The sequence below is a fragment of the Pipistrellus hanaki genome (genome assembly GCF_964339955.1).
Source record: "Pipistrellus hanaki genome assembly, chromosome: 7".
In the NCBI taxonomy this organism is placed as follows: domain Eukaryota; kingdom Metazoa; phylum Chordata; class Mammalia; order Chiroptera; family Vespertilionidae; genus Pipistrellus; species Pipistrellus hanaki.
Genome location: NC_140509.1, coordinates 29674774 through 29698527, shown reverse-complemented (window position 1 = coordinate 29698527; position 23754 = coordinate 29674774). Strand labels below are relative to the sequence as shown.

The window sequence follows — 23754 nt, the reverse complement described above, 5'->3', positions numbered from 1 at the left end:
TCATACTTACAAACATGCCTTAACAAATACAATCCATACCTTTTCCTTGGGTTAAGGTCATAAACAAATGTTTCAAGGTCTAAGACTTATCTTTTATTCAAATCCTTATAGTTCTCCTTTTAAGATACTCAGTGCAGATTGTAACATAATGAAATAAATGATGTATAGGCCCAGTTTCTCTTAAATTATGTATGCTGTCAAGTTTACTTATCCATGTGCATAACATGGATATCCATGTGCGTATTTGCAAGAACAGAATCTGAGGTGTTTAAAAAAAAGACAGTGGGACTGACTGTTCTATAAATAAATGAGGACTTCTAAAATGGTCTTAGGTCTATACAAATACATATATATTTCATTAATTTGAGACAGAAAGAATTTTTTCTCTCTTATATTAACATGCTATTTTAGCCTAGTTTAAACTATTAATAACATTATAATTTTGATTAGGTTTGTATATATAAGCACACACAAATTATATATGTCTATATATGCATATAATCTTCCTGGACATAAAGAAAGATAGATAAATATCATTTGTTTAGTAATATGTCTATAAATGAATTGTTCTTCTAGCAACCTCACCATGACTCCATTTTTAAAAAGTTTTTGATATTACATAACCAAGTTAGAAGTAAATGGGGACATCATGCCTTATGCTATTGTCAACATAATCTCTTTGCTCACATAGCAGGAAAGATTGGGTAAAACACAAATTGGGAGGGATCCCTCACTTAACCTCATGTCTTTGCAAAAGAGTTGCTCAAGAAAGTTATCATGACTTCTAAATTCAAATCAAATGCTTTTTTTTCTTCTGGGACTGATGAAATCTACATCCTCGCTCAGCACATGTGTAAACACATAAATAGGTAACATAGAGTTTTAAAAAGCCTATACAAAGAGTTTTTTAAGAAAGAGAAGAGGACAAAGCATTAGAATTTTTCTTCTATAAAAACCTCAGACCTCAACAATAACTGTCTTGGACAAAAAAGAAAAACCAATTCTTTAAGCATCTAATTATATCCAGATTATTAAATGAAAATAATATTAAATAACCTATTTGTAACTTAAACGGATACTAGTCAAATTTCACCATTGGGTAAATCTTTTAAAAAATTATTTTGTTAATCCTCACCCGAGGATATTTTCCCATTGATTTTTAAAGAGAGTGAAAGGGTAGAGGAGAGACATAGAAGAGACACATCAATTGATTGCCTCCTGCAGGGCCCGGGGCTGGGATGGAGCCTGCAACTGAGGTACGAAGTAAGTGTCCTTGAGCAGAATTGAACCTGGGACCCTTCAGTTCGTGGGCTGATGCTTTATCCACTGAGCCAAACTGGCTAAGGCTGAATAAAACTTTTAAAAGTTATCTTCCAGCTCCAAATTGAAGTCATAGAGTATATATCACTAGTAATCATTTAAGAATGTGTACTGACAAAAAAATTCACCCAATATTATAAATAAGAGGCAGTCATTTTAGAAAATAATATCTAAAAGAAATCCTTGGAATGATAAAAGAGTATTCAGATGAAAAGTTTCACATTTTTATAAAACTAACAAAGCATTTAAATTTGTTGACATAGTTGACCCATATTATTGAAGGCTTGCAAAACTGTTTGCAATTAAGAGTTATATATTTGTTTATTGCTATTATAAGGATGACAAAGTTTTATAGAGTAAAAGCAAAGGCAGAAAAATCTTAGCAAGTTGAGTAATTTTATGTATTGCTAAACATGCTTAGAACAGAGGAATTTTTTGGTTTAGAAATTACTGACCCCAACAATATGTTTGGATGTAATTGGCAACAACACATATGCCAGTACAATAAATTTATGTGTTAAGAATTTTAGTTTGCAGCACATTAAGTCAGCATCCACTGAGGTATTTATTTTTGCTTTTCTCTTTTTACTCCTCACAAGAAGGGGGCTATACACCAGGAGTTTGACCTGGAGAGAGATTCTGTGGGACTTTGGTTCTTGGTCTGTAACTGTTCTCAGAAATGTCAACTTTTATTATTTAGTTAGAACAATTCATTGGCATCTACTTTTCCTAGCATTTCTTCCTTACTTAGGAATATTTCTAAACTTAGGAGGAGGAAGGTAGGAGGATAAAACCCTTCTAGCCCTTGAAGGTGAAGTTTACATTTAATATGTTTTGATTTTCTTAAAATTTTGGTCCTGGGTACTAGCAAGTTTGGTTCAACAGAAGGTAGTTGTTGCAGCCACAGATAACAGTTCTTGCACAGACTGGAGATGCCTGAGGGCCACTGATAGTCTTAGGCTGCCATTTAAAGCAATGATACAGCCGAAACCGGTTTGGCTCAGTGGTAGAGCGTCGGTCTGTGGACTGAAAGGTCCCGGGTTCGATTCTGGTCAAGGGCATGTACCTTGGTTGCGGGCACACCCCCGGTAGGGGGTGTACAAGAGGCAACTGGTCGATGTTTCTCTCTCATCGACGTTTCTAGCTCTCTATCTCTCTCCCTTCCTCTCTTTCTAGCTCTCTATCTCTCTCCCTTCCTCTCTGTAAAAAATCAATAAAATATATTTAAAAAAATATCATAAAGCAATGATACAGATTCGATTGTCAGATGGAGGAACAGCTAGGTTGGAGCAGAGGATTAAGAACTGTTCACTTTTCCCTTGTCATACATCTAGTGACAAACAACAGCTGCTAATTTAACATCACACTTCGCAACTCCCTAAAAATGGAAAACAGGCTCAGTGTGAAAGAATTACTCAAGTCTGAACAATTATCGATTCTCAGAATTCTTATATGGGTGGAGGATATAATCATGGAGGGAAAGACCCAAGCAATTATGGAAATAGCAAATAATCCTGACATGTTATGTTAAAATAAAATTAAAATTAAATAAAAGCTGCTTTAATTAAGTGGTCTCATAAACTAGTGGAGCTGATTTGGATTCCAAAAAATTTCTTCTTTCATACGTAGGAGAACTGGTGCCAAGAACTTTGTAAGAACTCTTGGCTGAGATGAAATTGCTGAACAGTAGCTCTTTAGGCAGCATAAATAGTAATATTGTTGGGATTGTGTGGCATTGGGAACTCTCTAGCTTTGAGGGAGGGCTTTTTTTTTTTTTTAATGTGTATTTTAGGATGGAGCATAAATGTACATGAATAATTGAACTTCTGTGAAGGCCTTTATGGACAGTCATGAAAGAACAAATAGTGCATCGTTTTTCACACTGTAGCTTTTCTGTAGAGCTAGAATCTAAAATAGCATAAGAGAAGATGATAATATGCATGGGTACAGAAAACAAGATTTATGTTTACTGTTTTAAAATTTGCTCAGGCATTTATATCCCGGTGGACTGCCTGAAGAATACTCCTTTTTAACTACTTTTCGGATGACTGGAAGCACACTTGAAAAGCACTGGAGCATTTGGCAGATTCAGGACTCCTCAGGGAAGGAGCAAGTTGGCGTGAAGATTAATGGCCAAACAAAATCTGTTGCATTTTCATACAAGGGGCTGGATGGAAGTCTCCAGTCTGCAGCCTTTTCAAACTTGCCCTCCTTGTTTGACTCCCAGTGGCATAAGGTTATGATTGGAGTGGAAAGGAGCAGTGCTACTCTTTTTGTTGACTGCAAAAGGATTGAATCCTTGCCCATAAAGCCAAGAGGCCAAATCAATGTCGATGGCTTTGCTGTGCTGGGAAAACTTGTAGATAATCCTCAAGTTTCTGTGCCGGTAAGTATAAAATCACACACTATGGTAGATTAGATCAAAGCCAGATTGCTAAAGATGAATACCTCTGAGATCTTCAGTAATCATCTACATGTCTTAAACAATGAACAGTTATTCATCGTTTTTTATTCACTCAAGCACTTCTTAGAAAAGCTCTCAGTACTATTTTGAGTATAGCATGTACCAGATAGAATGGGGATTCAGAGGAATTTAAGTAGATGGCTCCTGGTCTCAGGAGCTTAAAGTCTACTTGGAAGTTGCTATATGTCCACCTGGAGTACCCAGAATCCTTTGGAGGGGACTTAAACCAATACTCATGTGGTACATATTGTGTATAAATAATTAATGCAAAGATTCTAAGTAAGGTTAAGATGAATGATGGATTCAGTTAGTCAAGAATTCCATGCTTCTTGAAAGCAATGAACCTTGAAATGGAAAGATTTGAATTGGCAAAAGAAGAGAAAGTGCATTCTAGCTTAGAAGAGCATTAAAAAAAAAAGAAGCAGAGAATAAGTAGACCACATTCAAAGATCTGAAATGTGGTTGGTTTGAATGAAATGCATTTGAGAAAATGTCTGTGTGTGTGTGTGTGTGTGTGTGTGTGTGTGTGTGTGTGTGAGGGGAGTGGGTGAGGGAGACTAACTGCAGAATGTTGAAGATGTGGTTAGGAAGCCATATGGTGTCTGTTAAGCAAGAATGAAAATTGTATAGAGGACAAAATAATTATTTATTCAGAAGTAGGTCTTGCATGGAGTATTATAAAAGGAAAGAATTTTAAAGCTCTGTTCATAATTATATCATAGAGATCCATCGATGTAAAGGTAAGGAATAATATGACACATAACTGTGACAACAGTACCATATAATTCTGTCATTTTGAATTGTTAAATTCTCACTGAATAATTGTTTAAAATATTTTATAGCAGTATGACAGAATATATATATATATATATATTCACACACATATATGGACAAGTGCTCTTTGGGGGAAAAGAATTTATGAATCAATAAATTATTGATGCCAATCTCCCTCTCTCTCTCTCTCTCTCTCTCTCTCTCTCTCTGAGCTATTAAACTCTAGTTACCTAACTCATGTCATGAAATGTAGCAGCAGTGACACAACAATTTTGAATTGTTTCTCTGCTCTTCTCCAAAGGGGGAAAGGTTATCAGACATCTCAGTAACAGAATAGTTCAAATAACTTATTTCCAAGGGAAGTATTGTGATTTATGTGAAAGGTAGTGTGAAATTTCTATATTCTGCGATGGACAGGAAACAATTTGAAACTGCCACATTGCTGCTCTGGCTTGTAGACACTTGAGAAAGTATTTCTTCAATGAATTGAGTTATCACATCTCAAGTGTGCTGGGTCAGAAAGCCCATGGGACCACTGTGGTGCCATTCTGAATTCTAGGTAGTCTAACCTTTGCAATGGCACTGGGGTGGTTTTCAGACAACACTGAACTCCTGCAATGTCAGGGATGAGGAGGAAAAGACCTAACGTTATCCCCTCACTGTGTTGTATATTGATCAAGTCCTTGTAAAACTGATTTCTTGATTCATTAGCCTTGAAAACAGTACAAGTAATTATAATTCTGAATTCTGGTGCTAGAATGCTATTAAATTATCTGGTTGCCAGAACAGTCAAGCCACAATATTATTTCATTATATTACAGTATTGCCAATAATGTTAAAGCTGATTGTAAGTTTTCTGACAAGTCTGGTCGCATCACCATGGAGACTAGTTAGGACCAGTTACCTTCTACTTTATTCTGTCTAGTTCAGGAATGCAGCAGAGAGCCTGGGAGCTGCTGTTACATTTTGCTGCTGGTTCACCAAGGAGTTTGTCAGTCAGTACAGTGTAGCCAATGTTAAAAGTACTTGAAACAGACCTGAACAATTTTTTCTTTTGTACTGACTTCTGACTCTCCCACAGGAAACACAAGAGACTTAGTATAATAAGGGTATGAAAAATTTCATATTTGATGACATAGTGGTGGTAATGGTAGTGACAAAAACTAAAATAGATCAAGGATATAGGCCAAAAAATTTTCACTTATATCCAAGGACTTAGTGACAATGACAAATTCAAACTCGTCACCAAAATGCATTCCTCAACTTACACTCTGTATAAGAAAAAGAAGAAATCTCTATGTAAGAATAGCCCACTTATGCTTTAAAGAACATTTTATTACCCTTAATATACCAATGTAATGTTTTCAAAATTCTTTCATTCCCATTAACTTATTTGATCCTTGCAAAACTTTTATAAGTTGACAAGCTCAGGTAGGATTATCTCCATTTCTCAGTTGAAGAAGTAATCTCAAGCAGTTTCTGAGCTTTCAAGAAACAGGGTTAGGCATAACATTTCTAATCTACATTATTTTCTGCTATGGCAACTAACTTTCCTCTGATAAAAAACAAAAAGATGTGCGATCATATGTCCTTCTTTATAAAGCTCATCATTTTTATTTTGGAAGACATTTTTGATTTGCATAGATTTTCCCAAATTTACTTTGCAGGACAAACAATTAATTAATTAATTAATTAATTAATTAATTTATAAAAAGAAGGAACATGTCCTCAGACATTAATCCTACTTGTTGATTTACTTAACGAATGTGAATGTCATCATGTGCTTAAATACTGGGTATAAAAAGTTAATTGCAGCTTTTATGTTTTTCAGTCTATAGAGGGTGAGGGGTTGAGATGGTAAACAATCTATACTAATAAAAGGGTAATATGCTAATTAGACTGGATGTCTTTCAGCTATCTATCAGGACATCCTTCCAGACAAAGCCACAGTGGTGGGGGCCAAGGCAGAAGCAGTTAGGGGCGATCAAGCCAGCAGGGGTGGGAAGTTGGGGGAGACCAGGCAGGCAAGGGAGGGCAGTTGGGGCAATTAGACAGGTAGGCAGAGAGGTTAGGGGTGACAAGGCAGGCAGGCAGGTGAGTGGTTAGGAGCCAGCAGTCCCAGATTGTGAGAGGGATGTCTGACTGTAGGACATCCCCTGAGAGGTCCTGGATTGGAGAGGGTGCAGGCAGGGCTGAGGGACACCCCCCCCCCCCATGCACAAATTTCATGCACTGGGCCTCTAGTGACAATATAACACAATAAGGACCATGACAGTGAATGGAAGCACATGGGAAAAACTTGTCACTCAAATTAGGGCAGAAAGGCCTGAGAGTGGAATTCAAGGATGTTTCCTAAAGGAGATGATGGAAATGAGTAAAAGTTACCCAGATGAAGATAAGGTCTAATATTCTAGGCAAGGGGACTCTCATTTGTGAATTCTCATGTTTACCAAGTCTTTTCTTTTTAAACTTTATTAGTTTTCTAAACTGCTCCTCACTTTTCCAGACTAAGAATGGTCAAATACCCATACAAGTTCCCAGACAAAGTTCTCACAAATTGTCCCTTTGCCCTCTCTTTAAAAAAAAAATAAAAAATATTTTATTTATTTTTTACAGAGAGGAAGAGAGAGGGATAGTTAGAAACATCGATGAGAGAGAATCATTGATCAGCTGCCCCTTGCACACTCAACCAAGGTATATACCCTTGACAGGAATCAAACCTGGGACCTTTCAGTCTGCAGGCTGACGCTCTAGTCACTGAGCCAAACCAGTTTTGGCCCTTTGCCCTCTTTTATTTTATGTCCTATGATATCACCAACTGGCTGAAACTGGAGTTGCTGACAATTACTGAGATTAAGTGACTCCATGTCCCTTAGAAGACTTAGAGAGTGATGAATATTGGTATCCATCTATTCTGGGAGGTAGGAGAAGTACGTTGATAGGGCACCCTTTTCTCAATTTGCAAACAGCAAATATTCAGTATCACTATGTGAGAAATTTTAAATTAAAATGAAATGTGCCAGTAGCATGAAAACAACAATGAACAGTGTATTTTTCAAATTTCTTTCATGAAATTGGATTCATTCTAATCTTTGACACTGCATTAGTTGAATACTTTTTTTTTTTTTTCTTTCCAGAACCAATGGTTGCTTTTGTTTAGTGAGTAAAACAAAAGCTAATGTCCCTTCTATAGGCAATTACAGATGTCAAGAGGTAGCCCTAGGAACTGCTTAATAAAAAAGGCAATTGAAAACAACATTTGACAGAGCATCAATGCTAAAAGGCTCATTTATATTGCACTTGTTTGTGACTTTCCCCTGTCTATTGTCTGTTTTCCATTTTTAAATTGGAAAAAGAAACCAATTTCAGGAGGTTTTCCTAAGGCTTGCAATACAGCTGCTCACGCGGTCTACAACTCAAACACCTTCTCATCCTATGGTTATTTAGTGGCTTTGGAGCATTTTATATTTTTTCCCAATGTACTGCTGTAAGACATTGTTAGTTTTATTTTAAAGCAATAAATCTCATATTTCCTATTCTCCGTTGTGCATATATTTTAGGATGGTGCCATTTATCCCACTGCTAAGCTCAGTTTCCTGGCAGCATATCATAAAAAACATGTTACTTTATGACAGGTTCTTTATTGTTTGTTGTCAGCATGATTGCCTGGGAGAGTTATTTGGCACAGCTCTATTAGAAAACAAAGTTAGCCTTTTTTTTCCTTTTCAGGGATGTACACTGGGGGTTTTGGGCTGGTTTGAGGGAGGATAAAAGTTTATGTGGCATTACAAATCCTGTGTATATTCCAAATAAAGCAACGTGGAACGGGATTAATCAGACAGATAAGTGCTTTTAAAAGTATATTTCAAATGTGACACTCTGTTGTTTTTGTTAAATTAAGAGAAAATGTGAGAGTAAATAGAAAGAATAAAATAAAAAAACCTACCCAAAAACTGTTGATGGAGGAGCTATCTGTCCTGTTCTCTACTCCATAGAATTAAATTATACTAACCTCCAAATGTAACAACAGGGCAAGTGTCATAGATGATAATATGGAAAAATCAGCTATGAAGTTGTAATTAATATTGTTTCTGGTATTTAAGAAACATTGTAGGGAAGTTATTAGTGATTTAGGAAATGCATAATACCTACTATGCATAGTATCCAAACTATAAAGTTGGCTTATAAAATTGTTTTTGACAAGTACACCTTTTACAAATATGCTTTCAGTTGGAAGTAATAAATAAATACAAAAGAAATGGCAATGTTATTTGAACCATATTCATAGAAAATACTTTTTAAATCACTTTGATGAGACTTGATTTGAATGCTGTCAAAACAATTTTTTTGGAGATAAAACCTAGCCTGCTGCATTGTAGACCACATTAACAACATCAGCTGGATTTTCCACTAGGTGGCAATGAAAGGGGAAGAACACACAGTAAAAGAGATGCCAACATAGGGGAAGCCTAATTGGGGGAAAGGACTAAGATAACTAGAATAAAAAGGAAATGATGGTCATTTTAATGAAAAATTGAAAAAGTAAAAATTTTTATTGGCCTTAGCTGTGCCCATACTGTTGCAATTTAAAAAAAAAAAAAAAATCAGGGCTGTTCGTTTTTCTATTTCTATTAAAATGTGTGTGGACTAAGGGCATAAAGAAATCTTTGTTATGTACAATAGATTGGGTGGCTAGAAGGCAAGAAGTTAAATCAGTGATGGTTTTCCTTTTCCTTTTTTTCATTTTGATTTCTGCATGGTTAGTGGTTTTGGTTACAATATGTTGGTGTCAATAGACTCATGGGCTCTCAGAGCTGGAGGAAACTTGAGTGTGTCTAATCCAAATCTCTCAGTTTATAGGTGAGAAATGGAAACCTAGGCAGGGGAGAGGGCTTGCCCCAACTCTTAATCAAATCAGAGGAAAAATACTATTAATTCTTTTTTCACTATATTGCTTGTCCACTGCTATGCATTCATTTATTAACACTAAACAACTATTTATTAAATATCTGCTAAGTTATAGACAGAAATTAAAGCTCAAATGGAGCTTACATTCATTCTGGGGAGAAGAGAAGTACACAAATGAATAAGTGAGTAAATGTATAGTATGCCAGGTGGTCACAAATGCTATGGAGAAAAATGAAGCAGGAAATTGTGCCTGGAGAGAGGGCCTTATTGAGAAAAACATTTTTTAGGAGAAACCTGAAAGAGTTAAGGGAATTAGCATCTGGATATCTCAGAAAGGAGAATTCAAGGAGTAGGGAACATAGAGTGAAAAGAAACTGGTGTTTGAGCTGTCTGTTATGTTTGAGGAGAGCATGGAGACAAGTGTGGCTACAATGAGACTGAAAGACGTAGGCAGTGAGGTAACAAGATAGAGTAAGGATGGGAATATTGTGTTAGTATTTTGGATCTCCTTCTGTGTAAGATGGGAAGCTACCAGATGGTTTTTGGATAGATTATCAGTATGTTATCATTTATAAAAAGCATCTTTTTGGTTGCTGTTTGACTAAATATACTGTAGGGGGAGAGAAGTACAGAACATTTAAGGGATCCTTAAGAGAAGAGGGTGGATGTGGTACACAATGGGCAGATGCTGATAATATTTTGAGGGTAAAGAAACAGGATTTGAAGTATAAGAGAGCAGAATCAAGGATGACATCAATATTTTTTTACTGAGTTGGGAAAGGCTGTGGTGACAGCTGGCATCAATGAGAATATTAGGAGTTAGTTTGGAACATCTAAGTTGATCACAATTTTAGACATCTAAGTGAGGATACTGAGCAGGCAGTTTGATATGTTCTTCTGGAGTTCAAGCGACAGGTCCTGCTGGGAATAGAACTCTGGGACTTGTCAACATGCATATGGTATTAAAAGCTATGGAGCAAGATTAAATTACTGAGAGATGAGTGTGATAGAGAAGACTTGCATTGAACTCTGAAACAGCCAACATATAGAAGTTGCTGAGATGAGGAAGATTCATCCAGAGACTAAGAAAAGTAGCCTCTGAGATAGGAGAGAACTAGCAGATTATAGTTCCCTGAAAATCAAGAGAAAATAGTATTTCAAGGAGGATGGAATGGTCAACACACTCAAATGTTGTACATGGATCAAGTAAGATGAGGACTAAGAGTGGATCATTGGATTTAGAAACCAATGAGGGTAAATCTGAGAAAAGACCAATTAGAGTAATGGGAGGAAAAGCTGAGTTGGAAAGAATTCAAGAGAGAATGGAAGGGAAAGGAATTGGAGTCAATGGATATAGACAACTCTTTTATATTTTATAGGAAGAGGAACAGAAAAAGATGGCAGCTAAAGAGGGATGTGGCATGAAGGAAGGTGTTTGCGTTGTTGTTTTTAAGTGGGCAAATAACTCAGAATGCCTTAGCATGGTTCAGAGGATAACACTTCTTAATGCTATACTAGAGCAGCCTTCTTCTGCCTCAAAGGATCAGGCACTTATTACCGCCTGAATCTCCTCGAAACGCCCTTTTCAATTAGGCCGCCTTTTCCCCATCCCTATCTCTGTGGCAGACAAATTTTAATAGACATCCAATAATCAGCTACCCAACAATGTTAAAATTCCTTAGCTTAGAATTCAAGGGGCAAAAATCTGTCTACTCTTTGCAACAGCAAATTTGATCTCTTTTCTGCATCACTTTCCACCCTGGTACCTTGTTAGTGTCATCTCTCTTCAGAACTTGGTCACCCTCCTCATCTTTGCTTATGAAAATCTCAATTGTTTCTGGGCCCTACTCACATATGACATGTGATCCCCTTGTTGATATCACATGTCAACGCAATAGTATTTATTGTCAAACACATTTTTTTTTTTTTGCTTAGATACTGGCCTATATACTAAATATTTTTGTGCCTTCCATAGTTTTGATATCAAAGTACACAAATGTATCACATAAAGATATGTTGACAAAAAAATGAATAAATTACCACAATCCAGGTCTGCTACCTTCAAGTCATCTGTTCTCTTTCCTTTCATCATTCTGCTTCCGGTATGATTCAGATGATTGTCACCTACTCATATTTAACTACAATTCCTAGCTCTGTGTGTGAAACTGCATGGCCTAGTGTACCTAGAGTTGGGGAAATTTCTCATTTCAATGCAACTGAGAGCCTCCTGCTCAGTAGCTAGGAAGCTTCACTTGAAGGAGGTCCCTTATGATGGTAGAAACCAACATTTTCAGTTTGACATAAACTGAAAAGAAGAATGAGATCAAGTATAAGAATTCAACTATTTTTTCAAATATATGTTGCCACTGAGTAGACTGAGGCTTAATGAAACATCTTTCTGGTTAAAAAGAATATTTGAAGAGCTAGTTTTTAGGTATTTTATACTTGCAAAATTTAATCATAATTCAGTTTGCAAAAAAACCCACCCAAGCTTTGTGTCATTCTTATTAACACTGAGTGAAATTCCATAGTCTGTCAATAGAATTCTCTCAGGAGGAAAATATAGCTGTCTGCGATTAGTTTTTGTCTAGTTCTTTTGAAGGAATTAAATACCTTATTAATTTTTCTCAACAACCTAGCAAAATAAATAGAAATCACTCATCCTACTAAAGGAGTAGAGAGTTGGGGCCAGAATTACTTGCTTTAATGAGTTGTCAGTTGGACACTATTTTGTCTTAGGGGCTGGAATTATACCTTAGTTTCCTAAAGAAAATAATTGGATAATGCCAAGCTGGGCATATGTAAGGCACCTTACACTCACAGAAGTCCCTGAGACATGGCAAAGTATTTTATGTTGAGAAGGATGGACTGTTTTATCCCTAAAACACATTAACACATTAAAAAAACAAAACAAAACAACAACAACAACCACAAACATCTTTTTAAATTTCTTTGCTTGGATTTGTCAAATCTTACAAACTGTAAACTTTTTGTGGGGGTGGGGGAGAATATGTCTGGTTTCCCTGGAATGTTTCCTTTGTGCCTGGCTTATATTGGGGCTTAAAAGATGTTGCCTGAAGGACTAAATTAAAATATTTGTCAGATATATTTTGTCATTGTGCATTCAAAGAGAAGAATGATTCCAGGTATGAAAATGAGAAATGGGAGGAAATCAGCATTTTAGAAGTATAATGAAAGTGACTTTTACCAAGGAACTCTGCCAGTCTTCCTTCAAAATAATTAACATGCAAATTGGAATTCATATTGCATGCCGAAAAATGATTTTGTAGAGATGATTATTAGTACGTAGGTGGTGTTTATGTGGATGCACAGATGTGTTCAGAAACTTCTGATCTACGCCCCACTCTGAACAACACAGCCTGTATTCACAGATGAATTACATTTCACCCCCCCCATTATCCTGTGCCACAATTCCATCTCACATATTTAAACAGGTGTGCCAATTTATCCAGAGAGAATTACATTTTTTGAGAAAACAGCTTAATGAATCATTTTGCATTTGCAATAAGTATAATTAAAGCTTCTCAAGATGATTGAGGTATAAATTATTATTGAGAATTAAAATATTGCACACACACTCTCCATTCTAAGTCTGAGTTATTTCCAATTCACGAAGGACTTAGTGAATAAAATGATATATGGTCTCTCTTATTTTGATAGGTAGGGAGTGGAAATATATATTTTCTTATTTTGGTAATATTTTTTATCTGGTCACTGAGAAAAAATTAAAATTATTTTTCCTAATGATATTTCATTATATACATTAATATGAAACTGCATATAGAAATAGCTGTCAGTTTTTGGAAGAACACTAGAAATTTTGCTCTGGACATATTTCTGTAACAAGCATGCAAATAGGAAAAGGTTTGAATTCTTATGAAAGTTTCTTAGCCTAGTTCTGAAGTTTTTCTAGCAGATGTTGGAAACTAGCTTACGTAATTTTAATTTATAAATAATTCTTTTCTATTCATCTTTAATAAATACAAATATTCATCTATCATATGCCTTGGTTACCTCCTTATAAAATTATAACTCATTCTGTATTATTTGGGGAGGCTGAGTAGGGTAGTAGAGAATTCCCATTTTAGAGTCAGGCACATTTGGAATGCTAGCTCTGCCTTTTACTACCGTGTTTCCCCGAAAATAAGACATCCTCCGAAAATAAGACCTAGCACATGGAAAGATAAGACATCCCCTGAAAATAAGACCTACTGCAACTTTGGGAGAAAAAATTAATATAAGACACTGTCTTATTTTCGGGGAAACAGGGTAGCTGTGTGACCTGTGGCAAAATGATTTAACCTCTCTGCTCCACTTTACCCCAGGTGTGATCTGCTTCAGAGTTGTTTGAGGCCCTGCCAGGTAATTAGTATTCATTTAGGAAAAGGTTGTTCTATTTTTTCTCTTTTAAAATTCCCACTGCAATTTAGAACAAAACAAAATAAAATCTCTTCCAAACAAACAAAAGTATTCCAATAAAAATAGTGTTTGATGAAAGTAATTTCCTTACCTGCAAGACATTTTGTCTTTCCAAAGCAGTTCTTTTGAAGAATGTCAGTATAATAATATTAAATAGTTCCAACCATGAAGAAACAGATAATTGTCACACAATCCACAGATGAATTTCCATCTTAAGATATGTCTTGATTTAGTGGCTCACTTTCTTTTCATCCTACTTAAACTCATTTTTCCAGATGTCCACATCTTCTGGAGAAAAGGCATGGTAAGGTTGAGAGAAACAAGAATAATGGAGAAAGAGGACTCTAGGATACTTAAATCATATAAGAAGAGGCATCAGTGCAGGAATTTGCAAGTTTAATGTCTTATTCTAACCTTTAAGGGAAAACTTCATTTGTCGAACTTTCCATTCATTGTGGGCAGAAGGGAAAGATGTCATCCTTCATCCTGTCCAATTCTGACCTCCCATCCAGTAATTTCAACTCTGGATGATTCCATAGGAGTGGAAAAAATGTATCCAAGTTAATTCTAGATCCAGCAGATCTAGAGGCAGTTTGGCAGGTGGGATGGAGTACAATTCATTGTTTGACTAAAAAAAGAGATAATGTTTAGATTTGGGACCTGGACACTTAACTAGACATCCATATAATGCCAGAAGAATTGACTGACCAAGAAATATGGGTCTGACTTGAAATATCTAGCAATGAACGTTCTCAATTTAAGAGGGGCCAGCAAGGCACCTAGTGGCCTGCTCCTTGTGGAATACATCTGTGTGTGTCTTGTTTTGTTGTCTCCCCCTCCTTCCCCCCCCCCCTCCGCCCCCTTGTCTCCTGAAGCTCTCAGATTCAGATCTGGCCACTCCTCCTTTGGCCTGTAACTTTTCTATTCCACTTTTTTTTTTTTTTTAATCTCCCTCAGCACCTGTTAAAATGTAAGAAGTTGGATTTCTAGTGCTAAGAATTTTATATCTTTGCAACCAATGAGTAAAATTATATCAAATCTTTTTTTTAAATTTTTTTATTATCTTGCTTTCCCCCTGAGTCCTAGATTTCCCTATCATTTCCACCATTTCTGGTCTTTCCCATTTTTATTTCAGGCTGTGACCGCTCCATGGAGAATGTCTTCTCTAGCATGCATATTTCTTCCAGGATCAGATGTTCTTTCCTTGGCTTTATTCCTGGGTGCCACCTCTTTGGCTGCCGGTCCTTCATCTCCTCCCCTATGAACTCTTAGCACATGTATTCTCTGTGGAGTTCAGTAGGCCTGGGTTCCAATTCACCTCTAACTCTTACTGGCCTGTGACTAGGACATTTTTTTGTTCTCTCTTGTCTCATTTTTATAGAATGGACTTCTTGGGGGTTGTGGTGAGGACAGAAATAGAAAATCCGTGCCCAGCAACCGGTTTTCTGCTGGAGTAATGCAGAGCTAAAGACATCTGCATCCAATGATCAGAGAAACTTGGGATTCCAGCCCATTTCCAGGGGAAATTTATATTCAAGGAACAATGAAAGTCCTGGTGCACTGAGATCAACCAGTTCAAATTGGTCCCCAGTCACTTAGCAATTGGACCAACTTACCAACCCACCTCTCTCTAAAAAGACCGTTTCTGTCCTCCAGAAGCACCTGAATTGACTGTCTGCTTGCTATCTTTGTCCAGTTTGAACTTCAGTGGATGCTGATCCATTGTGACCCACTTAGACCCAGCAGAGAAACTTGCCACGAGCTGCCAGCCAGGATAACGGTGAGTCCCCCTGGACCGTCTGCCCCTTCCATCCAGCTGATTCCTCCACATCCTGCCGACTCCCATACTCCTCCAAACAAGTCTGGGCTTTTGCTGTCCCCATCGGATAGCTATTAAGGAAGCACAGCCTGGAGGGTAGAAACCACCAAGAGGCACCTGATTCTACCTTTGGTCGCTTACTCCCTTCCAAAAACGCTCCCCCAAGAAAGCTGAAGGTCTGCTCGAGGCCCACCAAGGCGCGCAGGCCACCCGAGGCGGCTCTGAGGACAGCCAGGCGCTGCGGTGGGACGGTGGGCGGAGGCAGAGCCTGGGCGGGCGGTTGGGGAAAGGGTTAAGGGGACTGTTGTCATTTTATCCGTCCTCCGGGCCGCCAGCTCTCCTCCAATCCCCAGGACCCTCTCCGGGGCCATTCATAAACAGGAGGCACGTAGGCCTCCCCCGCCCGCCCAGGCACCTTTGCAACCACTAACCCGGGGGCGCTTTTTGCACCACTCGGTGCGCCTGGCGGAGGCAGCCTGGGCCCGGGCATCAGCAGAGGGAGGTGGGCATGGCCTGGACGGCGCGGGACCACCGGGCCCTGGGGCTGCGGCTGCTGCTGTCAGGGCTCTGCCTGTGCGCCGCGCAAGTAAGTTGTGCGAGAGTTTGGGGCGCGGGGCGGGGCGCCTTCTCACGTTCCTTCCCCCATCTTTTTCTCCCCCAGCCCAGCCAGGCTCCCGAGCAGGTAAGCTGGAGGCGAAAGCGTGTTTGCATTTTTCCCAGCTCACACGGGGGGAAAGGCTGGGGGCGCAGCTGTGGAGGGAGCTCGGGTAGGGAAGGGTCGGAGCATCTTTTGGGCTGAGGGGGGCGCCCTCCCTTCAGCCGGGAGCACCTGCAGCAATCTGCAAATACCATGGGAATGGGGACCCCAGGTGACCCACCTGCCCGGGAAAGGGCACCTCCTCCCACTTGGGACCTAACGCTGCTGCAGGCTCAGACCCCAAAGGTCCTCGGTGTCTCCAGATTTAGCTTTAATTTTTAGCTCGGTTTCCTTTTACCTCCCCTTCTCTCCCCTCTCTCTCTCCTGGACACAGCCAGGGAGCCGGGGATGGCGGGCGAGAACTCAGGCCAGCGCCCCTCAACCTCCCTCTCCTGCTGCTCCCCCAGCCCGCGGTGGCAGCTCTAAACCTTGTGTCCTGCCGAAACCGGTTTTGCTCAGTGGGTAGAGCGTCGGCCTGCGGACTGAAAGGTCCCGGGTTCGATTCCGGCCAAGGGCATGTGCATTGGTTGCGGGCACATCCCCAGTGGGGGGTGTGCAGGAGGCAGCTGATCGATGATTCTCTCTCATCGATGTTTCTAATTCTCTATTCCTCTGTAAAAAAATCAATAAAATACATTAAAAAAAAATAAACCGTGCGTGCTGCCAGGGGTGCCCGCGGCTTGAGGACTGGCCTTGGGCAGCCTTGGCGCCCAGAGACATTTCAGCAGCTTCCCCAAGGCTCCGGCATCCCTCCCGCCCGAGCCGGGGGCGGGGAGTGTGGCCAGGGTTTGAGGTTTCACTGACAAAGACCCCATTGTAACCTGTCTGCTCACTGGAGCTTAGAAAAAAAACCAAAGTTTTCCTTGATGAAAGAAGCTTTTTCTCCTTTCTTTCTTTTACATTTAGAAGGGTGGAAAAGTCCCCCACACGCCCTAAGCAACATGCTCACACTATTTTCAAAGCTCAGCTGCTCCCAAGCGATAAGAGGGGTCACTCCTTAGAGTCAGTGAAATTTGGAGGCGAGGTGCAAAGACCTCATGCATAGAAAGCGTCCCTGCAGGTGAATCTGAAATGAGGCCGGGTGCTCGCTGGGAGTCAGGGGCCTTCTGCCCCTCTCTTCCCCATGGATCTTTCCCTCAAGAGTACGCCCCTCAGCCTTCTACTGGGCTGGAGAGATTTACAAAAAACGATATGGTAACCCATCTGATCCAGAGTGCCTCCAGCCTTAGCGGTTCCATTTGAGCCCAAACACTGACTTGCAATTACTGATTCAACCAAGGTATCCGGTGACCACCGTTTTCGAGATTGAATCCCTTCAAGGGGGGATCAGGCCCTCCCTTCCTCCCTCCCAGCCCCCTTTGGGTTTAGTGCACTTTGTAGAGGTGAGGCCCTGGGACCCCTCTCCCCATGTGGGGGGCTTAGATGAGGCTCCAACCCCACTGTTCAGCCTTGTTCAGAGCCCAGGCAACCTGTGCAGCTTGGAAGTTTGATCCATTTGCTCTATTTGGGTTTCAAAACCCGGCCTCCTCAGGGGGAGGAGGTGGAGGCCTCAGGACCCCGCGCCCAGTTTCTCCCTGTTGCCCAGTCTGTGCCACTAACCGCGTGTGCTGTTTTTGTCAGAGAGGTCCCCCAGGCGAGCAGGGCCCGCCCGGGCCTCCAGGGCCCCCTGGAGTTCCCGGCATCGATGGCATCGACGTAAGTTTCTCTCTCCAGCCCCCCTGTCTTCCAGTCCTGCCCTTTCCTACCCTTTCTCCAGAGGCTGCGGCTCTGAGGCTGCTTTTTGAGGGGACAAGTTGCCCCCCCCCCCCCCAAAGGCGGGATTGGACCTGGGTGACATGGGGCTTGGATCTCAGAAGACTGGGGATTTTCCGAGGGAGGAGGCAGTTGTCTCCAGTGGTCACGAACCTCCACCATGCACCTTGTTTCTGTCCCCATCGGTGTGGGGAACGTGGTGGGATTCTCTCAGAGGGTCCCCAGCATCTCGGTGACTGCTCTTTCCTTCTCTCCTGCCTCTCCAGGGTGACCGAGGCCCAAAGGGTCCGCCAGGCCCCCCGGTAAGTTGATCAGCGCGTTTGCACCCCACTGGGTTCCTTTGGATGTGGTTTGCAGCCACCTGTGTCCACAGGGACTCAACGCTGCACCTTTCTCTCTCCTTACCTCCCCCTTCCCCCGCTCAGGGTCCTCCTGGAGAACCTGGGAAACCCGGAGCTTCTGGCAAGCCTGGCACACCTGGCGCTGACGTGAGTAGGCGTGTGTGTGTGTGTGTAGGGGAGGGAGGAGAAGGGCAGGAGGAGGGGGGAGACTCAGTGCTGGGAGGCGGTAGACCTAGTTGGAACGGGCCGTGGCCCTGAATCTGCCTGGCTGACTCGGAGGCAGCAGCTTTCTGCCAAGAGGCCTGCCAGGGTGAAGTGCCCGCATACCTCAGGGCTCTCTGGGGACTGGCACGCAGCGCTGGCATTTTCAGCTTTCAGAAAAACAGCACTGGCACCAGGTTCCTGCCTCAGACCGTCCATTCTCTGCTCACCTTCTGCACTCTCAGCCCCACTTGGGGGCACAAGAGGTGCTGGGGGAGATGGACGCCTACTGGTCTCCGCTGGGGCTTCGGAGCACGCTGTCTTTGCTCTTGTCCTCTTACTGCCATTCCCTAGATTAATTCAGAAAAACAACCTCAGGCAGGGAAAAGGAAAGAAAAAAAAGAAATGGGTTGAGGGGAGGGCCGGAAGTGAGTGGGGTGTTTGGGGGTGGGGCAGGGCAATGAATGGCCAGCACACATGGAATAGGAAATTTAAAACCAGTTTTCTCTCTTTCCATGGGGTTTTCTTAGATAAGAATAAGCTGGCTAGGGTTGCATGAAGAGGAACCAGCAACTGTTGCCCAATATACCCTTCTCCATACTCCCTTCCCCCATCAGCAGGAAACTCAGATACTGACCCTAACCCTGAATAATATTTCCTCGGAGAAAGATTACTTCAGGACGCCCAGCTTCTCCCGTCTTTAGGCGCTCAGCTCATACTGACTGAGTTCCCAGTACAGGCCAGTCCTGGACTTTGTGGTTGAGACACCAAGTGGAGAAGGTTATGGCATCTCTTCTCAGAGCACAGACAGTGGTGCCTCCACGTTATCCTTCAAGTCATCACTTTATGTTGTTTCCCAAAACTAAAGACTTTTCTGACTCACAGGAAGCACCTGAAAACCGGTGGCTGTAATCTCCAGGAATGTTTGATTTGAGTTTAGGACAAATCCTTCATTTTGAGAAAAGCAAAATAGCAAGATTTCAACAGCTAGCAAGATGTGCTTTCTTTATCCAGATTATCATAATGAGGACATTTGTCTATGGTATTTATGCTTTAGGAAGTAGATTGTTTTACATTTCAAAGCCTCTAGTTTGAACTTTCTATGTTATGTATGTAAAGTGATAGTGTGTGAGGCCCCCAAGGATGAATATTTGGAGAATACAAGCTGAATAACAAATTAACTTTTGTATAATATACACTCTGAATGACTTGAAACAGTCCCATAACAAAAATGTCTAATAAATATGAGACCACTGAAAAACTAGTAGCCCAATATAGATTGGGTTTATTTTTGCATTTCTTTGAAACTTTGATTTGACTTTTGTGTGAAAAGAAATTTTATGATTGAATTATTATCATTATTATTTCTGTTAGTATTATCATTATTAATTTTTGTGGTAGTTGAAGCACTTGCTATTGAGTTGCAATAATCTCAGACAGAGGGCTAGACTTCTCTGTGCCTTTGTTTTATGGTCTTATGTAGCATGCTCAACGAATTCTTTATTTTTTACCTTAAGGTCAGAAAGATAATACCTAGTTTTGCTTTATAAACTCCCATTTGTTTATCCCTACATAAATAGATATTTTGGATAAACAAATGGGAGTGCTTCAAAATCTTCAGAAGTAAATGTAAATAACAATTTTTCTGTGTCTGCAGTTGCAGTACTATAGTACAGAACAAACCAGATTCCCAAAGTTTAAAAATGTAAGAGTTTGTGCCTTACTTTGATCCTGGAAGGCCCTCAGGGAGAGTCTGATGAGGATATTGAGTCAGTCTCCTGGGATTGAGAAGGAAAGCAAGAGAAAAAGAGAAAGGAAGAAGGAAAAAAGGAAGAAATCCATCTATGTGCCAGTATTTTAGGCATTTCCTAGAACTAAGCAAAATATTAACTATGCCAATTTGCACTTTTCTCAAGCACCCTAACAAACATCATTTCCTTCAAACTTACCGCACTCTGGAAAGCAGGTTTGGCTAATGTTATTCTCCACAGATAAGGAAACTGAACAGTTATGAGGAGACTAGGTTCCGCAGGGACCTAGAGTTCTTTAGTGGCTAAGAAAGAAACCAGATTTCTTGATTTTTAGAATTACTCTTTTTTAGATAGTTTTGCTTTAGTCAGATACAAATGAGGTTCTTAAATAGATGGATAATCAGAGAAAATAGAGAGAAAAAGAATAACTGTGAATTTTTAGAATCTGAATTACTAATGAAAAATGGTATGGATAATTCAGTGGGTAATAAAAATAACTTATAATTGATATTTTATAATTATTTATAAATATTTCTATGATTTTTATGAAATGGAGCCACATCTACACTAATAAAAGGGTAAGATGCAAATTGACCCTACCTTCGTGGCACTCACCAGCCAATCAGGAGTGAGTATGTAAATTAACCCAATAAATAGCAGGTTAATTTGCATTCGCAGGCGCCAAGTGGCGAGGGGAGGTACGGGCCTTTGGGCAGTGTGGGAAAGTGGGAAGGTGGCTCCAGGCTGGAGAGAAAAGATGGCTCGGGACGGAGCAAAGGCAGTGCCGGCAGCCAGGGGATGGAAGGCCCATTTTAAAAAAAAATATACTTTATTGAGTTTTTACAGAGAGGAAGAGAGAGGGATAGAGAGTTAGAAACATTGATAAGAGAGAAACATCCATCAACTGCCTCTTGCACACCCCCTACTGGGGATGTGCCTGCAACCAAGGTACATGCCCTTGACTGGAATTGAACCTGGGACCTTTCAGTCCACAGGCCGATGCTCTATCCGCTGAGCCAAACCGGTTTCGGCGGAAGGCCCATTCTTGCATGAATCTTTGTGCATTGGGCCTCTAGTAAGACTTATAAGATTCTTAGCCAAAAAGTTTTCTTACTCCACCCTTTGTCTCATTTGACATTTTAAATATGTCTTTTATTCTAAATTCAGGATAGACATTGAGAATAAAGAAAGACATTGAAAATAAACAGACATTGTGTTTGTTTGTCCCTGGACATAGGGCAGTAGGAAAGCTTCAATAATGTTTTTATAATAGGTGAACCTGAGTGTAATTGTAGGACCATAAACCTCCAATCTCCGTCTTCTGCTGTTTCTATCATTGCAAAGCTGTATTTTTTTTTTTTTTGCATTTAGTTAACATTACCACATGTTAACATTACCAGATGATATTTGGAAGAATTTGAAAGGAACATGGTTTAAAGGTAATTATCTCAAATTAAGTGGATTTTTGACAGAAAAGATAAAAAGTGGTGGCAGTTGTTATGCCTGAGTCTCCAGACCTGAGTCATTGGAATGCGGGAGGAAATTAGATCGAGGGCTGGTATGCCTTGTGCTCCCTGCCAAGCAGCAGCGTAAAAGTTCGAAACAGTCACCTTCACTATCATCCTATATAGAACTTTATCTTTTTAAACACTCATGTAAAAGCAATTTTTTCTGCCACTGGTAAAATTGCTCTCTTTTCTTTCTTTAATAAGAATTATTAAAAATTAAAATTGTGCGTGTGTGTGTGCATGTATGTGTGTGTAAATGTAAATGTGGGGGAAATATATATCTAATCTTTTAAAAATATATATTTTTATTGATTTCAGAGAGGATGGGAGGAGGAGTTAGAAACATCAATGGAGAGAATCATTGATTGTCTGCCTCCTGCAAGCTCCCCCCGCGCCCCCTCCCCCCCTCCCCAGGATTGAGCCTGTAAGCAGGCCACATGCCTCTGACCAGAATTGAACCTGGGACCCTTCAGTCCGTAGGCTGATACTTTCTCCACTGAGCCAAACTGGCTAGGCTTATATACAGAATCTTTTCCTTCCTGCTATGACTTTAAGTTCTTTGCCCCCATAGACATGTAAAATTAGAGAAGTCGGAGCTTGGTTATAAGCTTGTACCCAATGGACAACTATGTTATTATCTATCTTCTATATATATAAAAGGCTAAGAGAACGGCTGACTGGCCTGTAGGTATGATGCGCACTGACCACCAGGGGGTAGACACTCAACTCAGGAATTGCTGAGCAACAGCAACTTTGCAGAGTGCCCTCTTGCACTCTGGGACCCCTCAGGGGATGTCAGAGAGCTGGTTTCAGCCCGATCTCCTCAAGCCAGGTTGAGGGACCCCACCTGCCAGAGGGATCCCACTTACTCTGCTGATACCCTTTAAGCCCTGTGCCACCTCAGGTGCATCCAGCCAAGGAGGGACTATGGAAGGTTGGCTACAGGGTGTGTCTGGCCCCTCTTGCCCAGTCCCGCCCCCACTGGCCATCTTTTAATTTCCTTTCAATATGCATGGATCTGTGCACTGGGCCTCTACTCATTAATAATATTTCTAGAGACATGCTTATAGGCACTATTTGCTGTGACATGCTCAGTGAGCTCTGCAAAAACAGTATTTTATTTATTCTTTTAAAAAAAATATATTTTATTGATCTTTTTTTTTTTTTCACAGAGAGGAAGAGAGAGGGATAGAGAGTTAGAAACATCAATGAGAGAGAATCATCGATCAGCTGCCTCTTGCACAACCTCCACTGGGGAAGTGCCCGCAACCAAGGTATCGAACCTGGGACTGGAATCGAACCTGGGACCTTTCAGTCCACAGGCCGACGCTCTATCCACTGAGCCAAACCGGTTTCAGCATTTTATTTATTCTTATAGCATACATCTAAGATAGGAAGAAGAATAATTAGAATTAATTATAGGAATTATACTTAAACCATGCCCTTTCTACAGGAAAGAGGTTAGTACATACTCTGAATGTATATAACTATTATTCCTGGGGGATGTTATATGTTTAGCATAGTGAGTTATTATGAAATTATTCTCAAAAGTCAGTATAAGCAGAACTAGTAAGGCTTCAAAGCAATGTGAGAGGTCTGTGAGTACAGTGCCTGTGGTTAGTGTCTGTATTTGTTTGTTTGTTTGCAGAACTCTTTCCCAGAGAACAGGAAACATGTCTTATGATTCATGTGAGCCTTTCCCAGCATCTAGAACAGGGCTGATGATGTAATAATGATGACAATAAGAGTAGCTAACGTTTATTCAGAGCACGCTCTGCC

The 23754-nt window shown here is 40.5% G+C and overlaps 1 protein-coding gene across 2 annotated transcripts in view; it reads left to right on the top strand.

The window, feature by feature from the left end:
* Positions 1 to 23754, top strand: part of COL9A1 (collagen type IX alpha 1 chain) — an 86650-nt gene that overhangs the window by 5041 nt on the left and 57855 nt on the right. Inside the window, exons 5-10 of one of the 2 annotated variants that reach the window (XM_084890397.1) lie at positions 3310 to 3706; positions 15603 to 15686; positions 16387 to 16407; positions 18043 to 18117; positions 18441 to 18476; positions 18600 to 18662. In XM_084890397.1, coding sequence (XP_084746523.1) covers positions 3310 to 3706; positions 15603 to 15686; positions 16387 to 16407; positions 18043 to 18117; positions 18441 to 18476; positions 18600 to 18662 — 676 coding nt within the window. Of the gene's footprint in view, positions 1 to 3309; positions 3707 to 15602; positions 15687 to 16162; positions 16312 to 16386; positions 16408 to 18042; positions 18118 to 18440; positions 18477 to 18599; positions 18663 to 23754 lie in introns of those variants that run through there. The other variant, XM_084890398.1, reaches the window with a different exon arrangement.